Below are 24551 nucleotides of genomic sequence, written 5' to 3'. Positions count from 1 at the left end.
ACCATCAGTTTGGGATCATTTTTTACTACTAAATTACTGTTTCTTTAATGATAAACAGGCTATGAAATGACTGACTACATGTGTTTATTAAATAGTTTTTTCAAAACTAGATTTGTTATTTTAGTCATTGATAATAAATGTGTTTGGAAAACCACATTCAAGCCAACTAAATTGATCTGCCAATGAAACAAAGTTTGTATATGAATTTGTACTGGTCAAACTCTTCTCTTTTGTCTAATGAATTACAAAAAACGATGTTTCAAGTGACATATTTACTGTTTTTCTGAAGCTGAACAAGACAGCCAGTTGAAATTAAAGTTAAGTTCCTGGGCTGACACATCACAGACAAAGTGAAATGGTCCACAGACAGTGTGGCAACAGCGCCTCTTAAACCTCAGGAGGCTGAAGAAATTTGGCTTGTCACCCAAGACCCTGACAAACTTTTACAGATGCACAATCGAGCATCCTGTCAGGCTGTATCACAGCCTGGTACGGCAACTGCACCGCCATCAACCGCAAGGCTCTCCAGAGAATGGTGAGGTTTGCACAACGCAACACCGGGGGCAAACTACCTGCCTTCCATGACACCTACAGCGCCCAATGTCACAGGAAGGCCAAAAAGATAATCAAGGACAAAACCACCCGAGCAACTGCCTGTTCACACCGCGATCATCCAGAAGGTGAGGTCAGTACAGGTGCATCAAAGCAGGGACCGAGAGACTGAAAAACAGCTTCTATCTCAAGGTCATCAGACAGCTAAACAGCAAGTATTAACTCAGAGGTTGCTGCCTAGATTCAGCCCCAATCACTGGACACTTTAAGAAATGGATCACTAGTCACTTTAAACAATGCCACTTTAACGTTTACATATCTTACATGACTCATATCACATGTATATACTGTATTTTATACCATCTATTGCACCTTGCCTATGCCGCTCGGCCATTGCTCAACCATATACTTATATGTACATATTCTCATTCACCCCTTTATATTTGTGTGTATTAGGTAGTTATTGGGGAATTGTTAGATTACTTGTTAGATATTATTGCACTGTCAGAACTAGAAGCACAAGCATTTCGCTACACTCACATTAACATCTGCTAACCATGAGTATCTGACCAATAAAATGTGATTTGATTTGAGCATCACAAAGCTAAATCTGACCTATTCTCTAAAATGTTTTGTCAGCATAAGCAGCTGTGAGACCTGCTAGAGTACTGCAACTTTATTGATCTACTGAATCATTGTAGTTATGGGGGGTTATCTTTATAGTTAATATAATGCTTTTGTTTAATTCGTGGAATTCAAAATAATACATGTTTATTGATCTACTCAGTACATGTCAAGACACCAGTACACAATGGGACAAGCCAATTTGCTAGTCACCAATTTTCTCTAAATCAAATCAGTGATGACAATTGAACAGTCTTAAGGCCAGGAGATAGAAGCAGTTTCATTCTCTCTGTCCCAGCTTTGATGCACCTGTACTGTCTCAGCCTTCAAGATGGTGGCAGGGTGTCTCGGGTGGCTGAGGTTCTTGATGATCTTCTTGGCCTTCCACAGGGTTGAAAAACTTAGACACTAAAACAGACACCCCTTTCGTTTTTTTTAAAACCAAGGATTACTTGTGTAGCTAATCAAGTTCACTTTTATATTTTACATGCTTTAGCAGAAGTTAGTCCATCAGTCCAATAGATGTCACTGTTGCACTGTGGTGGTGGAGGAGAGGAAGTTCCGGTTTGGCGCTCACCATTCTTCATAATAAAGAAAACGCCCGAACTGTGCTTTCCCTTTCTCGTTATTTCTACAGGTATGTAATAGCACGTTTAAACTGCCTAATATCGAAATGACGTAATAACATGTTAGATAACACATTTCCATCAAGCTGTTGGGCGGCAGGTATCCTAGTGGCTAGAGCGTTGGTGCAGTAGCTATATAAAATAGGTTTCTGGATCGAATCCCAGAGCCGACTAGGTAAAAATGTGGCCTTCTGCTCCTGAACAAGGCTCTAAGGATTTTTCTTAACTGACTTGCCTTGTTAAATAATGATAAAATAATGTTTGGGAAAGGTTTTGTCTTATTTTTCTGTCCACCCGAGTGAGCGAAGAACGTGATAAAAAAATATATTTTACAAGCACATGGTGAGGTGTCCACCACACGTTTAAAATTGTGAGGATTTCCAGGTTCATACTCAGTGGGTTTCGCCTGGGGATGTTCTGTACAGAAAAGTTGTGGAAAGTTGCAGATAGAAATGTTTGAATAGAACTGACATGATTCCTAAGAATCAGAGGCATGTTTGTTCAACATGATACATTTCTATCTGAATGTGGCCAACGTCTCCGTCCTCCACCTATGTGAAGCTAGCTACAATAACGATTAGCCTCAAACGTAGAATTTTAGGGTCACCCTGATTTGAAAGTAATGCAAACTGATACAAATTAATGGAATCAAGTCCTATTTGGACTAGATAACGCCAAACATGGTTGCAATGTTACTTAATTAAAAATGAATTACAATAATTATTTAGTTTGAAAATAAACAACAAAACTGTTATAATCCCACTGTGGATGTATTAGACCATATAATTGCATTGGGGACATTTTTAGATATACTTATAGAACGGGTTTGTTTGTGCACCCAGGAAACGGGTGACACCCACAGAAAACGATTACTAAGAGTTAACACACATATTATGCTTCTTAGCTCTTATCAAATCAAATTATTGCAGGACTTTGTCTGAAAAATCACCTTCCCAGTCAGTCTATTACAGGGGTTCTCCAGTACTATTTGAGAAGGTCCGGTCACACACATTTCCTAGTTGGCAAAGGTCCAGATGGATATTGTCATTTATTGCCATGGTAACAAATCCCTAACTTGCAACCCGTATGACCCCAAACTGTTCACAACCCTCTTGTTGGTTGAGAGAGCATTTAGCAGTTTTAAAGGTAATATCCCACAACCCTCTTGTTGATGGAGAGAGCATTTAGCAGTTTTAAAGGTAATATCCCACAACCCTCTTGTTGGTGGAGAGAGCATTTAGCAGTTTTAAAGGTAATATCCCACAACCCTCTTGTTGGTGGAGAGAGCATTTAGCAGTTTTAAAGGTAATATCCCACAACCCTCTTGTTGGTGAAGAGAGCATTTAGCAGTTTTAAAGGTAATATCCCACAACTCTACACATTTTGTGATGGGGCCAAGATGTATTTTTGGGCTGTTTTAAAGCAAGTTTCCTGCAATTCTAGACATTTCCATTTCTGTGTGTTTATATGATACCAGGGGTCGAAGCCCAACCAAACAGTATTATTATATATATTTTTGGGGGACCCGGGGTCCGTATTGACCCCGTTCAGTTACAGTCCACCAGTTGAGTATGGAGGGTCTTTTGTTTGTGTTGGACATTCATATTGTACTCTACAGTCTTACCTATGGATTGTTCAGCCTACTCAGTGACACCCACAGAACACAACTATGTAGAGTTTACACAAATATTAGCATCTCAGCTCTATTGCAGGACTCTGAAACCTCTGTTGTCCGGGAGTTGGACCCCGTCAGTTAAATTGTCATGATCATCAGTGGTTTCAAGTTTCTCTGTACATTTTTGACGAGATGATCACAGCGAAAAATAATTACTTCTGCATTTCCCGCTGTGTTAAACGCATTGATTCTCATTGCCAATAGGCTCAGGATAACTCCTGATAGAGTTGTGTAGCTGATGGGTCTATTCAGCTCTTAAATAGACAAAACATTTAATCACAGGAACCAGCCAATGCAACTGCCTACAACATGGATGGACGTTCATAACATTCCATTGCAGACCGACACTGTAAGACCCTAGAAAGGACGGACCGACGTCAACATCTTTTGGATGTCATTTTTTAAATTTGGCCCAAACATTAGACCTGAACAAATCTGAACCAATCACTCAGACATCATTAGGCAGGTTTCCATTGACCCAGGTGCATTCGACTAAAGCAATGTTGCTAAAATACGGTGAAGACACTATTATTCAGGAAAATAGTACTTAGTGCTGCCTAAAACATACTGCAAACTTGTACTGAATGTTTTATTGTAATTTATGCGTTTATGTAAATTCAGGAGATCTACTATAGATTAAGTTCACTTAAGTTGTGTGGCTTAATTTAAAGCATGTACTTTGTGTCTAATGTGAATTAATTAATGTTTTGTTGTCAATGCTTAGTTACCAGATCTATTGAAATGAGATCAGTGCTTGACTTGGACAGCAGCTCATCAGAGCTGAGTACCGTCACCTCAAATTTCTACTGTTTGAGCTCATGTTCCTCTTATAGAATATTAGTTCAACAGTATTGTGGAGTTCCTGAACCTAAATATAAACAATATTTTTAGAGAATAAAGAAAGTGCCAGAACTGTCAAGACTAACTTTTGTGTCCGTTTCTCTTTATTACTACAGGCCGACTCAGATTAAGTCTGAGGTCGGTAACGTCAACAGTGAGGACAAACCCAGCCTGCCTCTCTCCTTCCACACCGAGTCCAAACCTACAGTCACTGGGTCCTGATTGTGACAGTGGAGCCCAGTTGGCACTACAGGATCCAGAGATGGCATCGGTGAAGCTGGAAGACTGCAGTCAAACACTGGAGCTGAATGTCATCATTAAAGATGAAGAAGAAGAGGAGGAGAAGATTGGAACATCTGTTACTCATGGTAAGAGCAGGTTCTAACTAACTAAGTTTGTTTTTCATTCCAACTTCCCACTGTGTATGAAAAGTTGCAGTAGAACTGTTTCATGATGAACTGTTTCAATGAGAAGGTAGATGTTATTTCATGCTACTGAGACTTGCATGGTTTGACACCAGCACCAGGGAGGAGACTAAAGAGGTGAAGTAGACAAACTGCCAGTGTTTATAAGTTCTATGAAACGAAACCTGAGATACTTTTAGAATAGTTGTTTTCCCCTTTTGCATTGCACAGCCTACCTATATGAATACTTACAGGTAGCCTGGTGGTTAGAGCGTTGGGCCAGTAACCAAACGTTTGCTGGATCGAATCCCTGAGCTGACAAAGTAAAAATCTGTGTTTTTTACACAGTTCCACGGTTGCAAAAGACGTGGATGTCCATTATGGCTGCATTACTTGCTGTTTGGGGTTTTAGGCTGGGTTTCTGTACAGCACTTTGAGATATCAGCTGATGTAAGAAGGGCTTTATAAATATATTTGATTTGGTTTGGGTTGCGGAAGACACTTTTCAGTTGAATGCATTCAGTTGTACAACTGACTAGGTATCCCCTCTCCCATTCAGAAAGTATTTAGACCCCTTGACTTTTCCCACATTTCTAAAATGGATTAAATAAATAAAAATCTTCATCAATCTACACACAATACCCCATAATGACAAAGAAAAAATCGGTTTTTAGAAATGTTTTCATGAGATGCAGTGCTTCCAGCCCCTTGAAGCGTTGAAGGTCCCCAAGAACACAGTGCCCTCATCATTCTTTTTTCCCCACATATACTTATTAGTTCCATGTAGAACAATTACAAAAATAGAATTGTATTTTCTCTTTTCACCCCCCCAACCCAAAGAGAGATGAAAACATAACAACCAAACATAAAGAAATCCAATAATATAAATAAATAAAGTATAATATACAGTTGTAGATAATGCAGATTACTCTTCGACTAGAGCCAATATTCACATAAAATATAGAGAATATACATTATTTACAGTTCCAATGCTTCTACAATATCATCAGTTTGCAAAAACTCATAAAACAGATCCCAAATATTATGAAACTCTGGGGCTTTCTTTTTCACTATATAAGTACATTTTTCAAGAGCCAGGCTTGATGTTAATTATTTTAACCAATGACCAAGTGAGGGGGAACTGACATACTTCCAGTGGAGAGCAATTGAACGTCTAACTTGTAATAGACAGAGGTCAACCATTTTTTAAATTTTCCCTCCTATGTAACGAGATATTCTCTGGGTAAAGATTTAGGATGCATAGCCTATGGATTAGTGGTATTGGGGTAGAGGTCATCTCAGAGATATAGCGCAGTACTGAGCTCCAAAACATTTGTATCTCAGCACATTCCTCCAGGCAATGATACAAGGTGCCTTGAACATACAGGTCTGGGTTATTGGGGTCAAATTTCAAAATAATTTGCAAATAAATTCACAAAAACTCCTACAATGTGATTTTCTGGATTTTTTTTCTTCTCATTTTGTCTGTCATATTTGAAATGTACCTATGATGAAAATTACAGGCCTCTCTCATCTTTTTAAGTGGGAGAACTTGCACAATTGGTGGCTGACTAAATACTTTTTTGCCCCACTGTACATATACATATGAGATGAGTAATGTAGGGTATGTAAACATTATATTAAGTAGCATTGTTTAAAGTGGCTAGTGATATATTTTACATACATTTCCATCAATTCCCATTATTAAAGTGGCTGGAGTTGAGTCAGTGTGTTGGCAGCAGCCACTCAATGTTAGTGGTGGTTGTTTAACAGTCTGATGGCCTTGAAATAGAAGCTGTTTTTCAGTCTCTCAGTCCCTGCTTTGATGCACCTGAACTGACCTCGCCTTCTGGATGATAGCGGGGTGAACAGGCAGTGGCTCGGGTGGTTGTTGTCCTTGATGATCTTTATGGCCTTCCTGTGACATCGGGTGGTGTAGGTGTCCTAGGTGCCTCCGGTGATGTGTTGTGCAGACCTCACTACCCTCTGGAGAGCCTTATGGTTGTGGGCTGAGCAGTTGCCGTACCAGGCGGTGATACAGCCCGACAGGATGCTCTCGATTGTGCATCTGTCGAAGTTTGTGAGTGCTTTTGGTGACAAGCCAAATTTCTTCAGCTTCCTGAGGTTGAAGAGGCGCTGCTGCGCCTTCTTCACGACGCTGTCTGTGTGGGTGGACCAATTCAGTTTGTCCGTGATGTGTACGCTGAGGAACTTAAAACTTACTACCCTCTCCACTACTGTCCCATCGATGTGGATAGGGGGGTGCTCCCTCTGCTGTTTCCTGAAGTCCACAATCATCTCCTTTGTTTTGTTGATGTTGAGTGTGAGGTTATTTTCCTGACACCACACTCCGTGGGCCCTCACCTCCTCCCTGTAGGCCGTCTCGTTGTTGTTGGTAATCAAGCCTACCACTGTAGTGTCGTCCGCAAACTTGATGATTGAGTTTCAGGCGTGCATGGCCACGCAGTCGTGGGTGAACAGGGAGTACAGGAGAGGGCTCAGAACGCACCCTTGAGGGGCCCCAGTGTTGAGGATCAGCGGGGTGGAGATGTTGTTACCTACCCTCACCACCTGGGGGCGGCCCATCAGAAAGTCCAGTACCCAGTTGCACAGGGCGGGGTCGAGACCCAGGGTCTCGAGCTTGATGACGAGTTTGGAGGGTACTATGGTGTTAAATGCTGAGCTGAAGTCGATGAACAGCATTCTCACATAGGTATTCCTCTTGTCCAGATGGGTTAGGACCTATTTGGGCGGTAAGCAAATTGGAGTGAATCTAGGGTGTCAGGTAGGGTGGAGGTGATATGGTCCTTGACTAGTCTCTCAAAGCACTTCATGATGACGGAAGTGAGTGCTACGGGGGCGATAGTCGTTTAGCTCAGTTACCTTAGCTTTCTTGGGAACCGGGACAATGGTGACCCTCTTGAAGCATGTGGCAACAGCAGACTAGGTTAAGGATGGATTGAATATGTCCGTAAACACACCAGCCAGCTGGTCTGCGCATGCTCTGAGGACGCGGCTGGGGATGCCGTCTGGGCCTGCAGCCTTGCGAGGGTTAACACGTTTAAATGTTTTACTCACATCGGCTGCAGTGAAGGAGTGTCAGCAGGTTTTGGTTGCGGGCCGTGTCAGTGGCACTGTATTGTCCTCAAAGCGGGCAAAAAAGTTATTTAGTCTGTTGGAAAGCAAGACATCCTGGTCCGTGACAGGGCTGGTTTTCTTTTTGTAGTCCGTGATTGACTGTAGACCCTGCCACATACCTCTTGTGTCTGAGCCGTTGAATTGTGACTCTACTTTGTCTCTATACTGATGCTTAGCTTGTTTGATTGCCTTGCGGGGGGAATAGCTACACTGTTTGTATTCGGTCATGTTTCCGGTCACCTTGCCCTGGTTAAAAGCAGTGGTTTGTGCTTTCAGTTTCACGCGGATGCTGCCATCAATCCACGGTTTCTGGTTTGGGAATGTTTTAACCGTTGCTATGGGAACGACATCGTCAATGCACTTTCTAATATACTCGCTCACCGAATCAGCGTATTCGTCAATGTTGTTGTCGGAAGCAATGCGGAACATATCCCAGTCCACGTGATCGAAGCAGTCTTGAAGCGTGGAATCAGATTAGTCGGACCAGCGTTGAACAGACCTGAGCGCTGGAGCTTCTTGTTTTAGTTTCTGTCTGTAGGCAGGGAGCAACAAAATGGAGTCGTGGTCAGTTTTTCCCGAAAGGAGGGCAGGGGAGGGCCTTATATGCGTTGCGGAAGTTAGAATAGCAATGATCCCAGGTTTTTACCAGCCCTGGTTGCGCAATCGATATACTGATACAATTTAGGGAGTCTTGTTTTCAGATTAGCCTTGTTAAAATCCCCAGCTACAATGAATGCAGCCTCAGGATATGTGGTTTCAAGTTTGCAAAGAGTCAAATAAAGTTTGTTCAGGGCCATCGATGTGTCTGCTTGGGGGGGAATATATACGGCTGTGATTATAATCAAAGAGAATTCCCTTGGTAGATAATGCGGTCGACATTTGATTGTGAGGAATTCTCATTTTATTTTTTTATTTCACCTTTATTTAACCAGGTAGGCTAGTTGAGAACAAGTTCTCATTTACAACTGCGACCTGGCCAAGATAAAGCATAGCAGTGTGAACAGACAGCAACAGAGTTAATAACACAGTAGAAAAGTCAATAACACAGAAAAAAAGAGTCTATATACATTGTGTGCAAAAGGCATGAGGAAGTAGGCGAATAATGACAATTTTGCAGATTAACACTGAAGTGAAAAATTATCAGATGGTCATGTGCAGGTAGAGATACTGGTGTGCAAAAAAGTAAATAAATAAAAACAATATGGGGATGAGGTAGGTAAATTGGGTGGGCTATTTACCGATGGACTATGAACAGCTGCAGCGATTAGTCAGGTGAACAGAAGGACTTGAGTTCCTGTATGTTGTTGTGATCACACCACGTCTCGTTAATCATAAGGCATACGCCCCCGCCCCTCTTCTTACCAGAAAGATGTTTGTTTCTGTCGGCGCGATGCGTGAAGAAACCAGCTGGCTGCACCGATTCCGTTAGCGTCTCTGGAGTGAGCCATGTTTCCGCGTAGCAAAAACGTTACAGTCTCTGATGTCTCTCTGGAATGCTACCCTTGCTCGGATTTCATCAACCTTGTTGTCAAGAGACTGGACATTAGCGAGTAGTATACTAGGGAGTGGTGTGCGATGTACCCGTCTCCGGAGCCTGACCAGAATACCGCTTCGTTTGCCTCTTTTACGACGTCGTTGTTTTGGGTCGCAGGCTGGGACCCATTCCGCTGTTGTCATATCGATCCCGTTAACTTTTTAGGGTTGTAATCCCGTTAAGGTATTATCAAGTTTGGTAAAGGTTTGATGTTTTATTTTTGTGTGGAACCGAGTGATTGTGATCAACTATTTTACAAGTCACATAGGTAGAAGCTTTTGGTTTGTCTGAATAAATGTACATAATTTCCTCAATGTAGTTTTAATAAAGAATACAAGTATTTGAGCTTTCTGAGTTTGTTTAGCATGTTATTCATTTTGTGTCAAATTCACGAGCTGGTAAAATGGAGCTGTCCACTCTGTCTGCTCCAACAGACTTCAGTGCTGGTGCAGAGAGACAATTTCATGGTCACACTCCAGTTTTGAAGCTTAATGTAATGATCATCAGTTTTCTACATGTGTACTAATATTGAGACACCTTCAGTTGTTTCTATCTTTATCTATAAATGTTACTATGGTGTGAACAGAAAATACAATTGTTTTTTGATTAAAATAATACAGTGAAGACCAGGTTAAAACTAAACTTGTACTAAATGTTTTTTTGCCATTTATGTGAATTGGGGAAATCTACTTTAGTTTAAGTGCACTTACTTTGTGTAGACTAATTTTAAAGTGTGTACTTTGTGTGATATGAATGTTTTGTTGTCAATGCTTAGCTACCTGATCCATTGAAATGAGATCAGTGCTTGACTTGGACAGGAGCTCACTGGAGCAGAGAACCGGCACCTCAAGTGTCTACTGTTTGAGCTCATGTTCCTGTCAAGGCTTTGGGTAACTGGTGAAAAGGAGTCAGACGCAGGAGAGTTGAGATGCGTGGACAAGGTATTTAATACACGAAAAAACACAGGTTTAGAAACAATATAACGGTCCGTGAAATATACTGGTACCACGAATACACGGGCGTAGATACAAAGCCCGGCAACTTAATACCAGCCGTCAGATACAGCCATCAACATAGAACAAACACGCAGACATACATGTGTGAAACAGAGGGTTAAATACTGAATCTGTAATGGGGGAATTGAAACCAGGTGTGAAAAAAACAAAGACAAAACAAATGGAAAATGAAAAGTGGATCGGCGATGGCTAGAATACCAGTGACGTCGAGCGCCGCCCAAACAAGGAGAGGGACCGACTTTGGAGGAAGTCGTGACAGTAACCCCCCCTTGAGCCGCGCGCCGACACCGGCCTCGGGGACGACCCGGAGGACGAGGCGTAGGGTGACCCGAATGGAGACAGGGGAACTCCTGCAGCATCGACAGGTCCAATACGTCCTCCACTGGCACCCAGCATCTCTCCTCCGGACCGTACCCCTCCCACTCCACGAGGTACTGAATGCCCCTCGCTAGACTCCTCGAGTCCAGTATGGCTCGAACTGCATACGCCGGGGCCCCCTCGATGTCCAAAGTGGGCGGAGGAACCTCCCGCACCTCAGACTCCTGGAGTGGACCAGCCACCACCGGCCTGAGGAGAGACGCATGGAACAAGGGGTTAATATGGTAATCGGGGGGAAGCTGTAACCTGTAACAAACCTCGTTCAGTCTCCTCAGGACTTTGAATGGCCCCACAAACTGCGGGCCCAGCTTCCGGCAGGGCAGGTGGAGGGGCAGGTGGAGGGTCGAGAGTCACCGCTACGGTCTGCGCCAGTTTTCTGACGCCTCCCGGCCCACTGAAGGTGCACATAAGCGGCGTCCCATGTCTCCTACGAGTGCCTAAACCAGTCGTCCACCGCAGGAACCTCGATCTGGCTCTTATGCCTAGGTGCCAGAACCGGCTGGTACCCCAGTACGCACTGGAAGGGGGAGAGGTTAGTGGATTAGTGGCTGATGTGGAAATGCGATACCCTAAGAAGGAGACGGCCTGTTGGAAGAACAGGCATTTCTCAGCCTTGTCTTACAGGTCATGCTCCAACAGTCGTCTAAGTACCCTGCGCACCAAGGACACATACTTGGCGCGTGTAGAGGAGTAAATCAGAATGTCATCGATATACACCACTACACCCTGCCCGTGCAGGTTCCTGAAAATCTCATCTACAAAGGATTGGAAGACTGGAGCATTCATCAACCCGTATGGCATGACAATGTACTCATGGCCTGATGTGGTACTAAACGCCGTCTTCCACTCTTCTCCCTCCCGGATACGCACCAGGTTGTAAGCGCTCCTGAGATCCAATTTTGTGAAGAAGTGTTCCCTGTGCATTGACTCGATCGCACTGGCTATGAGAGGCAGCGGGTAACTACCTCACAGTGATTTGGTTAATGCCTCGATAGTCAATACACCTCTATCCTTCTTCTTCACGAAAATAAACTCGAGGAGGCAGGTGAAGTGGAGGGCCGAATGTACCCCTGCCCCAGAGATTCGGAAACATATGTTTCCATTTCCTCCCCGTCTCCTCTTGTGACAGGGGATACACGTGACTCCTGGGAAGTGCTGCGTCTACCAGGAGATTTATCGCACAATCCCCCGTCGATGGGGTGGTAATTGAGCCAAATTGGTATATTCAGAGGGGATGCGCACGGTGGAGACCTGGTCTAGGCTTTTCACTATAGTAGCACCGATGGAAACCCCTAAACACCTCCCCGAGCACTTTTGTGACCACCCCGTGAGAGAGGTCTGTTGCCACGAAATAGTGGGGTCATGACAGGCCAACCAGGGTAGGCCCAGCACCACGGGAAATGCAGGAGAATCAATAAGGAAGAGACTGATTCTCTCCTTGTGACCCTCCTGCGTAACCATGCCCAGAGGAGCGGTGGCCTCCATAGTTAGCCCTGACCCTAATGGCCGACTTTCTAGGGCACAGGGAAGGCCATATCGACAGGAACATTGGGGATCTCTAAACTATGGCCAAATGATCTGTCAATAAAATTCTCAGCTGCGCCTGAATCTACGAGCGCCTTATGCTAGAAATTTGGTGAAAATTAATAAACAAAACCATGTGAGCAACCAGGGCTCTGGGTGAGCCTGGTGCCGACTCACCTGGGGTGACACGAGAGTGCCCTGCCTGCTGCCTCGTCTCCCAGAGGAACCTTCCCAGGACCGACTGGCAGTGTGCCCTCTGCGGCCACAGATGGTGCATGGAATGGCCCCGCCTCCGGTTGCCCTAAGTGCAGCACCTCCCAGCTCCATGGGCGTCGGAGTGGTGGTGCTGGGGGATGGAATCGACAGACCCCGATCTGGATGTCCGCGGGTAGCCAGCACGTTATCCAGTCGGATGGACAGGTCCACCAGCTGGTTGAATATGATAGTGGTGTCCCTGCAGGCCAACTCTCGACGGCCGTCCTCGCGCAGACTGCACATGTAGTGATCGATCAGGGCCCTGTCGTTCCATCCCGCGCCGGCGGCCAGGGTCCAGAAGCCCAACACGAACTCCTGTGCACTTCTCGTCCTCTGCCTCAGGTGTATGAGACGTTCACCCGCCGCTCTACTCTCAGGCGGGTGGTCAAAGACCGCCCGAAAGCGGCGGTTGAAATCCCAAAATGATCCAACACGGCTTCTTCTTCCCTCCATAAGGCGTTGGCCCACTTCAGGTCCTTCCCTGAGAGGCAGGAGACGAGGGCGGCCACTCTTTCACGGCCTGAGGGAGCTTGGTGGACGGTTGCCAGATAGAACTCTAGCTGGAGCAAGAACCCCTGACATCCCACCGCCGTACCATCATACTCCCTCGGGAGGGCGAGCCGAATCCCGCTGGGACCAGGTGAAGGAGGGGTGATTATAGTTGAAACTGGTGGTGCTGGTGGAGACGCTGGAGGAACTCCTCCTCTCTTTGCAGGACGCGGTCCATGGCGCTGCCGAGATGCTGGAGAATAGCAGCGTGTTGCTGGACTCGCTCCTCGATCCCTACTGCAGGGGCACCTGCCGTGTTTCTGTCAAGGCTTTGGGTAACTGGTGAAAAGGAGTCAGGCACAGGAGAGTTGAGATGCGTGGACGAGGTATTTAATACACGAAAAAACACCAGTATAGAAACAATATACCAGTACCACGAATAAACGGGCATAGATACAAAGCCCGGCAACAAAATACCAGCCGTCAGATACAGCCATCAACATAGAACAAACATGCACACATACATGTGGGAAACAGAGGGTTAAATACTGAACATGTAATGGATTGGCGATGACTAGAAGACCGGTGACCTCGAGCGCCGCCAGAACAAGGAGAGGGATCGACTTCGGCGGAAGTCGTGGCAGTTCCTCTTATAGAATATTAGCTCAACAGTTTTGTGGAGCTCCTGTGCCTAAATATAAACAGTACCAGCACCCATTTCAGTCTAAGTCAAGCACTGAATTAGATAATTGAACATATAATGTATTTTTAGAGAAAAAAGAAAGTGCCAGAACTGTCAAGACAATAACATTTGTTTCTGTTTCTCATTGTTACTACAGGACTAGAATTAAGTCTGAGGCCAGTAACATCAACAGTAATGACAGGCCCAGCCTGCCTCTCTCCTTCCACACTGAGTGCAAACCCACAGTCACTGGGTCCTGATTGTGACAGTGGGGCCCAGTTTGCACTGCAGGATCCAGAGATGGCATCAGTGAAGCTGGAAGACTGCAGTCAAACACTGGAGCAGAATGTCAACATTAAAGATGAAGAAGAGGAGGAGAAGATTGGGAAATGTGTTCATCATGGTAAGAGCAGGTTCTATCTAAGTTTGTTGTTCATTCCAACTTCTCACTGTGCAGGAAAAGTTGCAGTAGAAGTGTTTCATGATGAACTGTTTCAATGAGACGGTAGATGTTATTTCATGCTACTGAGACTTGGTGGTTTGACACCAGTATTGCCAGCATTTATTTTATTCACTGGGTTATCTGGAGTGATCAGAGAGTAGACTAAAGAAGTGAAGTAGACAAACTGCCAGTGTTTTAAAGTTCTATGAAATGAGTCCGTGTAGTTTCTAACCCTTGTGATAGTGAGTGGAGGATGATATGAAATTAGTCTGTGTAGTTACTATCCCTTGTGATAGTGAGTGGAGGATGACAAGCCCCTTTTTAACTTTCAACTCTTACCCACTTTTAGAATAGTTTTATTCCCCTGTATTGTACAGCCTACTGATATGAATACGTATGTCACCCGGTACAGACAGAAGAGGACCGGCCACCCATTTGAGCCTGGTTCCTCTCTGTTTCTTCCAAGGTTCCTGCTTTCTAGGGAGTTTTTCGTGGCCACTGTGCTTCTACATCTGCATTGCTTGCTCTTTGGGGATTTCGGGTTGGTTTCTGTAAAGGACTTTGTTACAACTTATGTAAAAAGAGCTTCATAAAATTCATTTGATTGATATGTATATCACACCAATTGACTGGTTGTTCTGATATTGTTCACACAGGAGACCATGTTGAGACATTCTCTTCATCCAGAGAGCATCAGCAGGAAGATCACAGAGCAAAGATGTCTCACCACTGCCCACATTGTGAGGAGATTTTCCCATTTCTACCAAAGCTAAAAATACACCTAAAAATACACACAGGAGAAAAACTTTACTCCTGCTCTGAATGTGGAAAATGCGTCAAAACATCAAAATCACTAAAAGTTCATCAGAGAACACACACAGGAGCATGTTCTGAATGTGGAAAATGTTCTGAATGTGGAAAATGCGTCAAAACATCAACATCACTAAAACTTCATCAGAGAACACACACAGGAGAGAAGCCTTACTCATGTTCTGAATGTGGAAAATGCGTCAAAACATCAAAATCACTAAAAGTTCATCAGAGAACACACACAGGAGAGAAGCCTTACTCATGTTCTGAATGTGGAAAATGTGTCAAAACATCAACATCACTAAAACTTCACGAGAGAACACACACAGGAGAGAAGCCTTACTACTGCTCTGAATGTGGGGCGAGGTTCTCTCAACTGGGCAACTTAAAAAACCATGAACATATACACACAGGAGAGAAGCCTTACTCCTGCTCTGACTGTGGAAATAGGTTCTCTCTAATGGGTACCTTAAAACAACATGAACGTATACACACAGGAGAGAAGCCTTACTCATGTTCTGAATGTGGAAAATGCTTCAAAACATCATCATCACTAAAAAGTCATCAGAGAACACACACAGAAGAGAAGCCTTACTCCTGCTCTGACTGTGGAAAGAGGTTCTCTCTATTGGGTACCTTAAAACAACATGAACATATACACAAAGGAGATAAGCCTTACTCATGTTCTGAATGTGCAAAATGCTTCAAAACGTCAACATCACTAAAAATTCATCAGAGAACACACACAGGAGAGAAGCCTTACTCATGTTCTGAATGTGGAAAATGCTTCAGTACATCAACATCACTAAAAATTCATCAGAGAACACACACCGGAGAGAAGCCTTACTCCTGCTCTGCATGTGGGGCGAGTTTCTCTGGACTGGGCCACTTAAAAAAACATGAACATATACACACAGGAGAGAAACCTTACTCATGTTCTGAATGTGCAAAATGCTTCAATACATCAACATCACTAAAAATTCATCAGAGAACACACACAGGAGAGAAGCCTTACTCCTGCTCTGCATGTGGGGTGAGTTTCTCTCGACTGGGCGACTTAAAAAACCATGAACGTATACACACAGGAGAGAAGCCTTACTCCTGCTCTGACTGTGGAAAGAGGTTCTCTCTATTGGGTACCTTAAAACAACATGAACATATACACAAAGGAGATAAGCCTTACCCCTGCTCTGACTGTGGAAAGAGTTTCTTTCACCTGGGTACCTTAAAACAACATGAACGTATACACAAATTAGAGAAGCCTTACTCCTGCTCTGGCTGTGGAAAGAGATTCTCTCACCTGGGATACTTAATAAGCCATGAACGTATACACAAAAGAGAGAAGCCTTACTCCTTTTCTGACTGTGGGGCAAGTTTCTCTCGTCCGGACACCTTAAAACGATCTGAACATATACACACACTGGAGAGAAGCCTTAGTCCTGCTCCGACTGTGGAAAGTGTTTCTCTTGAATGTGCCATTTAAAAAGACACCAAAGGAAACACGAGAGGAGCCTTACCACTGATCTGACTGTAGAAAATGTTAAAACACCAGCTGAGCTTAAAGGTCATTAGAGAAAAGACAAAAGGAGATAAGCCTTATTTCCGCTCTCAATGTGGCAAGAGTTTTTCCCAATTGGGCAATGTAAAAACACCAACGGATACACACTTGAGAGAAGCCTTATCACTGCACTGACTGTGGGAAGAGATTCTACAGATTGGGCCAATTAAAAAGACACCAATGTACACATAAAGGAGAGAAACCTCATCAGTTTTCTCAGACCAGCGAAGATTGGACACTCCACTTAATTCTCATGTCATTAAATAATTGGCAACGTTGAATTGGATCAAATGAAGAAAGTGTAGAACACTGTTGTAATCCTATAGTTTCTCACTGTGAGAGAACAATGCAGAGGAAATGGAGTGTTATAGAATGTTAGCCTCTCTTTACTGATCAGTGTGCACCTTGTCAGTTTTGGTGTGTTTTGTCAGCTTCTACTGTAAAGATATTGAGGTTACCTTGAATTTGCTTTTAGGGTTGAATATCCTCTGTGAGGCGTCTCACAATGGAGTCTGATGGGTGACTGGGTGGTACTGCTTCCCTCTGCAGGTTTCTGTGGGAATGAGCTAGTAGACACAACACACTGATTTTGCAAAACATTAAGGATACCTGCTCTTTTCATGACATAGATTGACCAGGTGAACCCAGGTGAAAACTATAATCCTTAATGATATACAGTGGGGCAAAAAAGTATTTAGTCAGCCACCAATTGTGCAAGTTCTCCCACTTAAAAAGATGAGAGGCCTGTAATGTTCATCATAGGTACACTTCAACTATGACAGACAAAATTAAAAGAAAAAAATCCAGAAAATCACTTTGTAGGATTTTTTATGAATTTATTTGCAAATTATGGTGGAAAATAAGTATTTGGTCACCTACAAACAAACAAGATTTCTGGCTCTCACAGACCTGTAACTTCTTCTTTAAGAGGCTCCTCTGTCTTCCACTCGTTACCTGTATTAATGACACCTGTTTGAACTTGTTATCAGTATAAAAGACACCTGTCCACAACTTCAAACAGTCACACTCCAAACTCCACTATGGCCAAGACCAAAGAGCTGTCAAAGGACACCAGAAACAAAAGTGTAGACCTGCACCAGGCTGGGAAGACTGAATCTGCAATAGGTAAGCAGCTTGGTTTGAAGAAATCAACTGTGGGAGCAATTATTAGGAAATGGAAGACATACAAGACCACTGATAATCTCCCTCGATCTGGGGCTCCACGCAAGATCTCACCCCGTGGGGTCAAAATGATCACAAGAACGGTGAGCAAAAATCCCAGAACCACACGAGGGGACCTAGTGAATGACCTGCAGAGAGCTGGGACCAAAGTAACAAAGTCTACCATCAGCAACGGCATTGAAGATGAAACGTGGCTGGGTCTTTCAGCATGACAATGATCCCAAACACACCGCCCGGGCAACGAAGGAGTGGCTTCGTAAGAAGCATTTCAAGGTCCCGGAGTGGCCTAGCCAGTCTCCAGATCTCAACCCCATAGAAAATCTTTGGAGGGAGTTGAAAGTCTGTGTTGCCCAGCAACAGCCCCAACGCATCACTGCTCTAGAGGAGATCTGCATGGAGGAATGGGCCAAAATACCAGCAACAGTGTGTGAAAACCTTGTGAAGACTTACAGAAAACATTTGACCTCTGTCATTGCCAACAAAGGGTATATAACAAAGTATTGAGATAAACTTTTGTTATTGACCAAATACTTATTTTCCACCATAATATGCAAATAAATTCATAAAAAATCCTACAATGTGATTTTCTGGATTTTTTTTTCTTTCATTTTGTCTGTCATAGTTGAAGTGTACTTATGATGAAAATTACAGGCCTCATCTTTTTAAGTGGGAGAACTTGCACAATTGGTGGCTGACTAAATACTTTTTTGCCCCACTGTAGTTGTTGTTGTATTTATTTTGGATCCCCATTAGCTTTCAGTAGAAAACAAGATACTGCAGTTGCAGTGGGCTAAGGAATGAAAACACTGGAGAATTTTAAAAACATTGCCTGGTCTGATGAATCCCTGTTCCTGCTGTTTCACGCTGATGGGAGGAAACCACGAGTACAACATTGCAGGCTGGTGGTGGTGGTATGATGATGTGTTTTCATGCCACATATTGGGCCCCTTGATAAAAGTGGAGCAACGTTTGTGTAAAAATCATTGCCAATCAGGTGCATCCCTTCATGGTGGCCAGGAATGATTCCAAGAACATGACAGGGAATTCAGCTTACTGCAGTGGCCTGCCGAGTCACCAGATCTCAATCCAATTGTGCATCTGTGGGAGGACATGGAAGGAGCTATTCAGAGTAGATCCACTCCCAGCCAACTTGACACAATTGTGGGAAGCATTGGAGTCAACATGGGCCAGCATCCCTGTGGAATGTTCTCAACACCTTGGAGAGTCCATACCCCGACTATTGAGGCTGCTCTGAGGACAAAAGGAGGTATAACTCAATATTAGGAAGCCATTCCTAATGTTTTGTGCACTCAGTGTATATCAGATAAGATGTTGTGGTGATCAGTTTTCAGCATTAGTTTGGGTGGATTATTTTATATTACTAAACAATTTTGTTTAATGATAAACAGGCTATGAGTCGAATACTTGTGTTTATTAATTTGTCTTTTAATACTAGATTTGTTATTTTAGTTATTGATGATGAATGTATTTGAATAACTGTATTGAAGTTAATTGATCTGGCAGGTAGCCAGCGGTTAAGAGTGTTGGGCCAGTAACTGAAAGGTTGCTGGTTTGAATCCCGAGCCGACTAGGTGAAAAATCTGTCATTGTGTCCTTGAGCAAGCCAATTAACTCTTATTTGTCCTGTAAGTCTCTCTGGATAAAAACATCTGCTAAATGACAAGAATGCAATGAAAAATGTTTGTACATGAATTCATGCTGGGCAGCCACTTTTTTCTGATGTGTATAATTAAATGAAATAAACTTCACCATAGCCCTTTGACTCTCAGATCAATTCAGTGTCTATAAATGAATTCTCTGAGAGTGCTTACAAAAGAATTCTTAGTATCTTTTATAGCCAAGATCCACCCCTCACAACTCACATGACGAACCACAGATCTCAGGAACTTCACAAAGACCTTTTACTTGAAAGAGGATTATCCCATAGCCAGATAGCATTAGCTATAAATTATCGTTCAGTTTGGTGTCTTGGATGAGGTTCAACTTCTCGTTCTTGGTACTTCATATTACCAAAACATTACCTCATCCAATGGCATATATCAATTGTCGACTTTAAATACTCACATCTCAAATACACCCCACCCATGGACGAGTGAGCCTCGAGGTCATATACTATCTCAAAATTCAGACATTGTGGAGCCCTTCACATGGTTTCACAGATAAATTCATGATGAAGACAATGTTCAAACCTGAATTCTCCCTTTCTGATATTCTGCCTATTACCAGACATGTAAAAGACAAGCCTGACCTCTCCCCTCTCTGGGCCCTGTCGTAGAGAATCATTTCAAAATATAACACTTACAAGAACTTGTGAATTCAATATAGGCTTTTAATACAAACATATCAGAAGCCTAGATGGTCCGCGGAACACACACTTTCCCAGAGCACTGGCTCTGTCTTTATACACACACAATATATGAGTCCATTCCATATGTTAATGAAGTTACTTCCCTCAAGTCATCGGTCACCATTATCTTTCAGTCCAGGCTTCCTCCATGTTCATGCCTAATAACGCCTGTATCCGCTCTTGATTAGATTACAATGGTGGCAGGACCCTCTCATGTCCTAAAATTAATGTATATCTATCTTACCCTAAGCACTTATGGTCTTTACCCTCTCTATCTAATCTTTATAATGATGTCCTGCTCCTTCCATAATAGATCATGTATTTAAGGGTCACCTCCTCCTCTTTGCCCTCTGCCTTTATGCACAGTAAAGCACGTATGGCTTCGGCCATTACACTTATGTCTGTTTAATCTTTGGTTTCCTGTCCGCTTTCTGTTTGTGGTCTAATGTCTACCTATCTTTGCTCAATAGTGTCATATCTGTCTCTATATGTAACAAAAACTACAACAGCCCCAAGTGACTTTTCCCTAGATGAGATAGGAAAATGCAACTGCCAACAGTATAGTCCAATAGAAAACATTCTAATGACAAGTATAAAGTAAATAGAACATCTATGTTACCTAACTAATTCTGATTCAGCTACGAAAATATACAATACACAACATTGCCACTTTGTTTATCCTGGCCAGAGGGACATGACCCTAGTAGGCTAGAGCAACTAAGTTAGTGTTAATGTTAGCTAGCATGCAAGTATCCAGGCAGAGTTTCTTATGTTAGCCTAGAGAAACAATATTTTGCGACATTAATGGAAACTGATCATTAATATAACAACCTTATCAAATTACAAGCATTTTTAAAAATGTTGATGCTTACAATTATCTGGCGTGTCGTTGTTACGGTCTTGAGGAACAAATGGCGGGTGAATGACTTGCTTCTTTCTCCCAGTTTTGAGGCATGACGGTTATACATTGTAATACATTCCGTTGTGATATTGTAAACGAACATTGGTTTCTTTTGGAGCGAGATTCATCAACAATTCTGTATTTTGGGGAGATAATTTGAGGCCAGGAGGATGGTGAAGGAGCCATTAGGAAAGGTAGTCAGTCAGTGACCAGTAGTGGTTTTGTATTGATTTCATGCATCTCAGAAGAGCAGAAGGAGAAAGCATTGTGTTTTTCGGAGCAGGGCAGCGATTAAAGGGTGTTATATCTGGGGTTTTGTTATATATTGAGGCTCATCGTCTTGAGCAGAAGATTCCAGGAGTGGTTGGAGCACTAAACTGTAGTAGATGGATAGAAGGAAGAAAGTCAATCAGTTTTACTGTTGTTTGAAGAAGATAATCTGCCTACTCCCGAGGTAAAGTTGCTTTTATATTCATACATTCGGACATTTAGTAGACATTAAGCAGACAATCAGCAGACATTTCCAAAAAGCCCTTAATAATTGTACAAACCTGTAACTAATTCATTGATTGTCACAGAAATATAAAGATAGATATGGTTTATTCTTCAAATGTCTAGGATACTTTTACAACCACACTGCACACTGCCCTAACCCATCTGGACAAGAGGAATACCTATGTGAGAATGCTGTTCATCGACTACAGCTCGGCATTTAACACCATAGTACCCTCCAAGCTCGTCATCAAGCTCGAGACCCTGGGTCTCGACCCCGCCCTGTGCAACTGGGTACTGGACTTCCTGACGGGCCGCCCCCAGGTGGTGAGGGTAGGCAACAACATCTCCACCCCGCTGATCCTCAACACTGGGGCCCCACAAGGGTGCGTTCTGAGCCCTCTCCTGTACTCCCTGTTCACCCACGACTGCGCGGCAACGCACGCCTCCAACTCAATCATCAAGTTTGCGGACGACACAACAGTGGTAGGCTTGATTACCAACAACGACGAGACGGCCTACAGGGAGGAGGTGAGGGCCCTCGGAGTGTGGTGTCAGGACAATAACCTCACACTCAACGTCAACAAAACTAAGGGTCTCAACCTTTAAGTCTAAGGAGATGATTGTGGACTTCAGGAAACAGCAGAGGGAACACCCCCTATCCACATCGATGGAACAGTAGTGGAGAGGGTAGTAAGTTTTAAGTTCCTCGGCATACACATCACAGACAAACTAAATTGGTCCACTCACACAGACAGCATCGTGAAGAAGGCGCAGCAGCGCCTCTTCAACCTCAGGAGGCTGAAGAAATTCGGCTTGTCACCAAAAACACTCACAAACTTCTACAGATGCACAGTCGAGAGCATCCTGGCGGGCTGTATCACCGCCTGGTACGGCAACTGCTCCGCCCACAACCGTAAGGCTCTCCAGAGGGTAGTGAGGTCTGCACAACGTATCACCGGGGGCAATCATGCGATTTTTTTTTTAAATGACGGCCTAGTGGGTTACCTGCATTGTGCAGGGGCAGAACGACAGATTTTAGGCTACTTGTGATGCTAGGATACATATGATATGCAGTGTGAGCTATAGTGAATAAGCCACTGCAGTTATGAAATTGATAAAAGAATGGCCATGTATCAACTGTGTGACGACAGAATTACATTTACATTTACATTTAAGTCATTTGGCAGACGCTCTTATCCAGAGCGACTTACAAATTGGTGAATTCACCTTATGACATCCAGTGGAACAGCCACTTTACAATAGTGCATCTAAATCATTTAAGGGGGGGTGAGAAGGATTACTTTATCCTATCCTAGGTATTCCTTAAAGAGGTGGGGTTTCAGGTGTCTCCGGAAGGTGGTGATTGACTCCGCTGTCCTGGCGTCGTGAGGGAGTTTGTTCCACCATTGGGGGGCCAGAGCAGCGAACAGTTTTGACTGGGCTGAGCGGGAACTGTACTTCCTCAGTGGTAGGGAGGCGAGCAGGCCAGAGGTGGATGAACGCAGTGCCCTTGTTTGGGTGTAGGGCCTGATCAGAGCCTGGAGGTACTGCGGTGCCGTTCCCCTCACAGCTCCGTAGGCAAGCACCATGGTCTTGTAGCGGATGCGAGCTTCAACTGGAAGCCAGTGGAGAGAGCGGAGGAGCGGGGTGACGTGAGAGAACTTGGGAAGGTTGAACACCAGACGGGCTGCGGCGTTCTGGATGAGTTGTAGGGGTTTAATGGCACAGACAGGGAGCCCAGCCAACAGCGAGTTGCAGTAATCCAGACGGGAGATGACAAGTGCCTGGATTAGGACCTGCGCCGCTTCCTGTGTGAGGCAGGGTCGTACTCTGCGGATGTTGTAGAGCATGAACCTACAGGAACGGGCCACCGCCTTGATGTTAGTTGAGAACGACAGGGTGTTGTCCAGGATCACGCCAAGGTTCTTAGCGCTCTGGGAGGAGGACACAATGGAGTTGTCAACCGTGATGGCGAGATCTTGGAATGGGCAGTCCTTCCCCGGGAGGAAGAGCAGCTCCGTCTTGCCGAGGTTCAGCTTGAGGTGGTGATCCGTCATCCACACTGATATGTCTGCCAGACATGCAGAGATGCGATTCGCCACCTGGTCATCAGAAGGGGGAAAGGAGAAGATTAATTGTGTGTCGTCTGCATAGCAATGATAGGAGAGACCATGTGAGGTTATGACAGAGCCAAGTGACTTGGTGTATAGCGAGAATAGGAGAGGGCCTAGAACAGAGCCCTGGGGGACACCAGTGGTGAGAGCGCGTGGTGAGGAGACAGATTCTCGCCACGCCACCTGGTAGGAGCGACCTGTCAGGTAGGACGCAATCCAAGCGTGGGCCGCGCCGGAGATGCCCAACTCGGAGAGGGTGGAGAGGAGGATCTGATGGTTCACAGTATCGAAGGCAGCCGATAGGTCTAGAAGGATGAGAGCAGAGGAGAGAGAGTTAGCTTTAGCAGTGCGGAGCGCCTCCGTGATACAGAGAAGAGCAGTCTCAGTTGAATGACTAGTCTTGAAACCTGACTGATTTGGATCAAGAAGGTCATTCTGAGAGAGATAGCGGGAGAGCTGGCCAAGGACGGCACGTTTAAGAGTTTTGGAGAGAAAAGAAAGAAGGGATACTGGTCTGTAGTTGTTGACATCGGAGGGATCGAGTGTAGGTTTTTTCAGAAGGGGTGCAACTCTCGCTCTCTTGAAGACGGAAGGGATGTAGCCAGCGGTCAGGGATGAGTTGATGAGCGAGGTGAGGTAAGGGAGAAGGTCTCCGGAAATGGTCTGGAGAAGAGAGGAGGGGATAGGGTCAAGCGGGCAGGTTGTTGGGCGGCTGGCCGTCACAAGAAGCGAGATTTCATCTGGAGAGAGAGGGGAGAAAGAGGTCAGAGCACAGAATCTTTTTGGTATTTATTAGGATCCCCATTAGCCGCTGCAAAAGTATCAGAATTGTACACTTCTCTCATTGACTTCTCAAACCCCGGCTTGGTCTGCTTCCCAAGCGTTCTCTGAAGTCTCGCGTTTTTACGTCTCTTGGTTTAGAAACTGGTTGTGACCCTCGGAAC

At 44.2% G+C, this 24551-nt stretch overlaps 2 protein-coding genes across 2 annotated transcripts; both read left to right on the top strand.

Annotated features, from left to right (window-relative positions):
• The first annotated feature begins 1752 nt into the window (after positions 1-1752).
• On the top strand, positions 1753-15450 carry LOC135530461 (zinc finger protein ZFP2-like). The gene is made up of 5 exons (XM_064958775.1): positions 1753-1813; positions 4434-4685; positions 13895-14140; positions 14836-15066; positions 15440-15450. The coding sequence occupies exons 2-5, from the start codon at positions 4580-4582 to the stop codon at positions 15448-15450; spliced, it is 594 nt and encodes a 197-aa protein (XP_064814847.1). The 5' UTR covers positions 1753-1813; positions 4434-4579.
• Positions 15362-19512, top strand: LOC135530469 (gastrula zinc finger protein XlCGF17.1-like). Its single transcript, XM_064958786.1, has one exon. It carries the CDS (start codon positions 15450-15452, stop codon positions 16470-16472), a length of 1023 nt encoding a protein of 340 aa, XP_064814858.1. The 5' UTR covers positions 15362-15449; the 3' UTR covers positions 16473-19512.
• The last annotated feature ends 5039 nt before the right edge of the window (positions 19513-24551 follow it).

This window comes from Oncorhynchus masou, unplaced genomic scaffold (assembly GCF_036934945.1).
Source record: "Oncorhynchus masou masou isolate Uvic2021 unplaced genomic scaffold, UVic_Omas_1.1 unplaced_scaffold_1349, whole genome shotgun sequence".
Lineage (NCBI taxonomy): Eukaryota > Metazoa > Chordata > Actinopteri > Salmoniformes > Salmonidae > Oncorhynchus > Oncorhynchus masou.
The sequence above is the reverse complement of the archived record's forward strand: the minus strand, read 5'-3'. Positions and strand labels throughout refer to the sequence as shown.

What these genes read in the sequence shown, in the direction of transcription:
- LOC135530461 (XM_064958775.1), top strand. Translation starts at nt 4,580, where the DNA reads ATGGCATCGGTGAAGCTGGAAGACTGCAGTCAAACACTGGAGCTGAAT. An exon ending in TGGAACATCTGTTACTCATG is followed by an intron (nt 4,686 to 13,894) that starts GTAAGAGCAGGT and finishes TTGTTACTACAG; the next exon opens with GACTAGAATTAAGTCTGAGG. An exon ending in TGGGAAATGTGTTCATCATG is followed by an intron (nt 14,141 to 14,835) that starts GTAAGAGCAGGT and finishes TTGTTCACACAG; the next exon opens with GAGACCATGTTGAGACATTC.
- LOC135530469 (XM_064958786.1), top strand. Translation starts at nt 15,450, where the DNA reads ATGGGTACCTTAAAACAACATGAACGTATACACACAGGAGAGAAGCCT.